At 37.5% G+C, this 6,943-nt stretch overlaps 1 protein-coding gene across 1 annotated transcript in view; it reads right to left on the reverse strand.

The window, feature by feature from the left end:
- The window catches only part of Spef2 (sperm flagellar 2), a 166,963-nt gene that overhangs the window by 42,638 nt on the left and 117,382 nt on the right, over positions 1 to 6,943 (reverse strand). The window contains exon 26 of the mRNA XM_021208381.1: positions 3,310 to 3,490. Within this exon, the coding sequence (XP_021064040.1) occupies positions 3,310 to 3,490 (181 nt within the window). The remainder of the gene's footprint in view (positions 1 to 3,309; positions 3,491 to 6,943) is intronic.

Below are 6,943 nucleotides of genomic sequence, written 5' to 3' on the forward strand. Positions count from 1 at the left end.
AGAGAGAGAGAGAGAGAGAGAGAGAGAGAGAGAGAGAGAGAGAGGGAGAGAACATGAATATGATGAGTCAAGTCACTGGAAGAAGCATTAGAAACAACAAGGATAAGAAGAGCTCATGAGCTTATGAGCATAGAAGGCAGGGGCTTCAGGGAAAAATGGTTAAAATCAAAAGCTTCAACTAGCTTTAATGACAAAAACCAAACCATACAAATTAAACCACAGAGGATCTAAGCAAGTACAAGAAGGAGATCTATATTAGAAGGGGAAAGAATACTAATATGGCACCATAATGGTATAGAGGAAAGTGAGCAAGCCTGATTCTCTCAGTAGGAAGGTTGCTGAGGTGGTAATGACCAGACACAGCAGGACAGGCAGAGTCTCTGGGCCTCTAAGTCAAGGTTAGAAATTCTATAGTGGCTTTGGGAATGACCATAGCATACTTCTTTTATATCAATAGTTAGAGAACATGTCTGTATCTTATAAACATTGTGTTATTTTAAAATAACACCCCTCTACCAGGCTCAGGAACATCACAGAAGAGAAGGCACAAAGAGTGGAAGCACTGGAGACATGCAGCAAGAGTGATGTCTCCTGGACATGACAGACCCATTGTGTTCATGGTGAGTTATACAACAGTTGCCCAGGAGTGGGCCAGAAGCACTTCATCATGGGAGATATAAGGGTTCACAAGGCTTGTCACAGGAGGGTGGCACTTTCTTTAGGGTTGCAGCCCCAGTCAAGCAGCCCTTGCCCTACTGAGTAATTCCTTGTGCACATCCAGGCAACTGAATCAGACTGGACAAATGAGAGTTAGGAGGGAGACTCCTTGAGAAGGCTGGCACCATGAGAGAAAGTGGCTATAAAGAAGGGAACTGGATGATGAAAATAACTGAAATTCTTTATATGAACATATAAACCTGATACCTTTTTGAAGATGAAAAATACTATTTTAAAACTTGTTTGTTTGTTTGCTTGCTGTATGTGTGCGTGTGAATATGTGTGTGCCGTAGGATGTGTGGAAATCAGAGGATGACTTGTAGGGTCAGTTCTCCCTTCTACCATAGGTTCTAAGGATGAAACCCAGGCTGGTAGGCTTAGCAGTGAGCACCTTTACCCTTTGCTCCATCTAGCCAACCCCCTTGGCTTATTTGTTTGTTTAAACAATCTAATGATAATTAATTTTTAGCTGTATCTTTTTAAAGATATTATATAGTTGTAGATATATTTTGGATCTATTATCTTGATATGTACCTTTTATTGCTTGTCCCAAATATTTTACCTCCTTTTGTATTATAATTGGTAATTCAAAGAGAAAACAAATGTAATAAGAGTATTTTTTAAAACCCGAGATTTAAAAATTATGTATGTGTAGATACAGTTTTATACATATTTGAAGCATAAATATTTACGACATAACAAGAGCTGTGTTAAAACTACCCATTATGAGAATGAACCTATACCATTCTATCTGCATTTTGGTTGATTCTTGTAGTATATGTCTTTGAAACTATTAAATCAGGCTCATGGAAAATTTAGGATGAAAAACCTGTCTAGTGAACTGAACATCTTGTTTGGGGATAATCTTTACCTATAATGGACTTTTTAGAAATTTTACTTTGAGATTGTTTACATATAGTAAGTTATATAACTTATATATGAACAAAAAAGTAGATGCATATTAACTAAACACACACACACACACACACACACACACACACACACTCACACACACAAGCAAATGGTATGTAGGTGACAGCATATAGTCCCAGGTCTGAGGCAGATTTGTATACTCATGGGCACTAAGAGATGCATGTGAGAATGTTCACAACAGCTGTGTCCAATGGCATCAAACTGCAAGCCAAGTATGGGTCAGCAGCAACATTGTTAGCCAAATTGTGATACAGTCATGTAACAGAATACTGCATAACAAAGAAAATGAACAGAATACAGTATGAGATGACTCTAATGAATAATGTTCTAAAAATGAACACACACACACACACACACACACACACACACACACACACACACACAAACACGGCAAAGAGTCCATTTCCTGAAAACTCAAAGGCAGGCAGAACTACAATATACTGTATAGGAGTTACAGGCTTGGGTCCTGAAAGAATCGACTGAAAAAGCAGATGGTAGTTCACTTAAGAGAGCTAAGATTTGGATGGCGCCCAAGGGGACCTAGCAGCTGCACACCTGGTTTTATTAATCCCTGTGCACAGGTGTCATGAGCGTTCACTTTAGTGAGTGTGTGAAGCCCGGCAAATGCATCTTGTGCATTTTTCTTGATGTGAGCAATATCCACACTTAGAGGTTCTCTGGAACAAGTATGACAAGAAAGGAGTTTGAAATTACTCTTTGAGAAACAAAAGGAAGAGATGAGTGGACCAAAAGAAAATTGGGGGAGAAAGGAGACCTTTTTGTTCTGTTTGGGATAAAGGCTCACAAAACAGACCCGAAGGGAAGCTGTAAGATTATGAAACAGGCTTCTCTTTCACCTCCTTTAAAAGACCTTTGGTAGGGTCACTCTTTTATGATTAGGGTACTTCAGTGAAATCAAAGAATGCTTGATGCAAAAGGAAACTAAAAGGCAAGTGGAGTAGAACAGAATCCAAGCAAAAGTCTTCCTACATTTCTAAGTGGGTGTTAGTTCTCTACTGCAAAAGGATAATAATGCGTACTCTCTTGAGATTTAGAAAAAACAAACAAACAAACAAACAAACAAAAATCAGACAGGTTGAGTTGACAAGTCAAATGGCAAATTGGCTAACTGGGCTTTGTGTTTTCTTTCTTGATTTTGTAAAAGTATTTATTTCTAAGAATTATATTTCATTCTTTAAAACCAAAAGCAGTAGTATCACATTAAAAAATTAAGAACCAAAAACATTTCATTTCTGTTTTTTTCCCTCGGAAATGAAAAAATCTGCTCATGTTGGACCTCATTATTAGATGACCAAATTGGCCAGCATTGTGTAGCACATGTCACAGTCAACAAGGGTATGATTTCTACAGGGCCACCATCGTACCCTCCTTAACAATCTCTTGACCTTTAGTCACCAGCATTTGCTACCTATCATAGCACTAAAATGAATCTAAATATTGCCTCCCTTCTTACATGATTTCAAAGACTTGGTGACTATATCTCTTAACTAGTAATAATAGTTTCTGAAAGGCATGCAATTTTTTTTTTACACCATGACTGTGACTATTATATAAATGTTACACTTGGACAATGTTACCAATCCCGCCACATAAGTAGTTGGGTTGTTGACAAGAAATGCAGCCATAGGCACTGCTTACCATGTTAGAGATGGCTAAGGAAGCCTGCTGCCAGGTGTCCAATAAAATCTTCTCATCTATTTCAAAGTTGGCTTCCAGAACTTCTAATGGGGGATCGGATCTGCCCTTCAGAAATGCTCCCACCTTTGATTTGATGGTAACATTTTCTGGAGAATTGGATATTCGAGGAACTAGAGGAATTCTTTAGGGAAAAAATAAGCATAAGGGTTTCATTGGAAATAATTCTATTTTTGTGACTGTGTTAGTTTGTTCTTTTGTTTTGTTTTGTTGCTTTGATTCACATCTCCAAAGTTTTCCTAGAAGATTAATTGAAAGGGATATGATTGGAAAATGCTGTATTCACATTTATATGGTCTATAAAAGCTTGCTAATAATAGGAAGCTCACAGCAAGAAACAACAAGACACTTTTTTTCAGATTTAGTTCTCAATAATTAAAATAGGAGTATTACATAACATAATAGGATTATGAAGAGAGACTATTCTTGTCATATTCCCAGGGCACAACACTTCCCATGAGGGTAAATCAGTATGGGTAAAGTAAACCTAATGAAACGTATCGAAGAAGGCCAATATCACTTGGCATCCTGACATGCAAAAATGGAGCTAATATAAATTGGACTGGAGCTGCTAAACAGAGGGGATGGTGTTGTAATTGGAGTCATCCTCTGGTGACAAAAAATCAGCTACCTCTTCCAGCACCATGCCAGTATGCTTCCTACCAGGATAGTCATGAAATAACCCTCTAAAACTGTAATGAAGCCCCCAATTTGATGTTCTCCTTTTATGCTTTGGTCATTCATGGTATATTCTCAGAGCAGTAGAATATTATCTATAACCTAGTACTTGGAACTCTTATGATCTACAATAACTATAACTGTAATGCATTGAAAATATATTCTCTTGTTGATTTATATTTTAATAACAAATTACTGCTAAATCAAAGCCATTCAAGTTCCAATAAGACCATATATGTGGTCATCTTTAGACATTTTACATAGCATAACACTTTGCTGTATGAGACAGTAGTCATGGCATATCATTTAGAAAAAGATTTTGAGTTCATGATCCACTGATGTTCAAGCAGAATCATCTACCTGTATGGCCATGGGTTTTGATTTATTCACTTGGAGGAGCTCGGAGGCTTACTACTTGTCACAGAGTCTAAGAGAATGACTGTCCCTCCTCCATAATCTATCAATTGCCAATTGCTCAGCAAAAAGGTAAGGCAATATGAGCTCCTACTCTACCCATGATTGGTTGTCCACAGGCCTTGTCTTGTTCAGACACAGTACAGGCAAATGCAGCTCCTGTGGGCTTGTGTTTGCAATGGTACATCATGTCCTGATGGTAGCATTTTGTAGCTTCTTTATCTACTGCCTCTTTCATTCTTTCCTCTCAGTCCTTCTATAGTATTCCCTGGCCCTTGGATGGTGTGGTAGAAATGTCATGTTTGGGGTTGAGTGCTCATGAATTGGAAGCACTTTGAGCATCAGTGAGTCTCTGCGTCACAGGCAGGAGGGAGGGATGACTACTGTGTGAGGGAGCTGAGAGATGGACAGTGATAGTCATCAGAGCATGTGACACTGCCTAAAACCAAATTTAATCATTAAAACAGAAAGGGGATGTGCGAATGAGAACAAACGTGGACACATAATAGCTCTATATTAATATTATAGGTAGTTGTTGATGAAGATGGGCTTAGAATTCATTTCTTGGGGAAGAAAATCCCTGTAGTACTGGTAGTTATGTCACTATCTTGAGATATGAAATTAGGAATGGCACTTGAATTTCTGAGCCTCACTTGTTGGAATAATACAAAGACATTATTGCGGTTGTCATCATGATTAATTCTTTATCAACAAATACAACTGTTACTATGAAAATATTTTATTGCTACCATTATTGTTGTTTTAGGGTTGTTGGATGGAATGAAGTAGAAAAAGTATGTACAACTGCTTAACACTTTCCCTGTTCCTTTCTACATGTTATGGATTGTGATTGACTGGGTGATGGGCTGGTTGGTGTCCTGACTGACTGACTGACTATCCCAGAAGTTTTGCCAAAGCAGTGATTTGAGGTTAAGATTGGGAAAAAGTTGCTCTGCAAAAAAAAAAAAAAAAAAAAAAAAAAAAAAGAACTGTCTGTTCCTCTCTGGGCTTATTGTACAAACCAGCATTAATAGCTTCCCCATTATATCTGGTTTGCTTTTATGTATTGCCACTCCAGACACTGAAACTCAGTCTCTTTTGGTGACTCTAATGGTTCCTACTGCCACTGGTCTTCAATATTGGTTTTGATTTCAAAATTTTTTAGCAGCTTGCCCAATTGCTATTATTAACTTGGGACAGGAAGAGGGTGCATTCTCACCTTTTGTGTATACACATAATATATGTCTGACAGAAATATCACAATATTATATGGAAGGATATAAGCATGGAGAAATGGACTTTAGGTCATTGCATAACCTAATGTAGTAATGACTTTTTAAGTTATTTTTGGAACAAGTGAGGGAAAAACAAAAAAATGGAGAACATGCAATACTCACAATTAAAATATTGTATATATGTAAGAGTGGGCCATTTTATATTATCCAATAACAAAAGAAGCCATTCTTTGTTGAGAGTTTGGGGACTAGATTTGTAAGTGTTCGATTTCCAGACATGGTCCCATATACCTTGTTAACTTTATTATCTGTGATTCTCACATGTCCCTCACTTTTACTACAATGGAAATTGAGGCTTACATTGAGTTGCAGTGGCTTGACAGCCAAGGAAGTCCTTATCCTCCTTATAGAGTTAGTAAGAGTTAGTCGGTGACAGATTCAAGATTTAAACTAGACCTGTCTGGTTTCGAAATAAATTTGTCATCCTATATTGTGTTTATACAACTCTTACACTTACATTGACTGAGCAAGGTTCTAGGCAAAGATCGTTTCATTAAATATAAAAATACATAGTTCATAACCTTGGGGATTCAAACATAGCATTCAGTGTTTACATATCGTTTTAGAAATCTAACTTCTGCTTCTACCTTCATCGTGATACTGAAGGTTTTCTCTTTTCTCATGTCATGCTGAGTGATCACCAGGAAATGCTATTTTAATTTTTCTTATTTTAAAATTTACTTCCAAATACATTTACTCCTAAATGATTTTGAATTCTGTTTTCAAGTGCATTGTCTTAAGTCACATAAATAAAGTTAAACCAGATCTCAGTGTTTAATGGCTGGAAACCACACCCTGGGGATCGCTACCACTCCCCTCGCCCACCCTTTGTAATGCCATCTTCTCTATCTTCTCCAGTCTGAGTTATTGTCCTCCCCTCCTCTGACCTCATCTATCAAATCCATAAAAATTTACTACGTTTGTATTGCAGATGACTTATATGGCTAAAAATGTCAATGGTCTTTATTCTACAACTAAGTTCCCCTTTCTGTTGGTACCAATCTGATGTTAAGTGGTTGATATCTTTCAGTTTCCTGAGTCATGATCATATACTACTGAGCTTTTAATATTTCTCAGTTTCCTTGTCTGTAAAAGAGTGGCAATCCTATCTATTTCTGTTTACATAATTCTCTCTCCTCTCTTCTCTCTCCCCTCTGTCTCTCTCTGTCTCTCTCTGTCTCTCTCTGTCT

This window comes from Mus pahari, chromosome 11 (assembly GCF_900095145.1).
Source record: "Mus pahari chromosome 11, PAHARI_EIJ_v1.1, whole genome shotgun sequence".
In the NCBI taxonomy this organism is placed as follows: domain Eukaryota; kingdom Metazoa; phylum Chordata; class Mammalia; order Rodentia; family Muridae; genus Mus; species Mus pahari.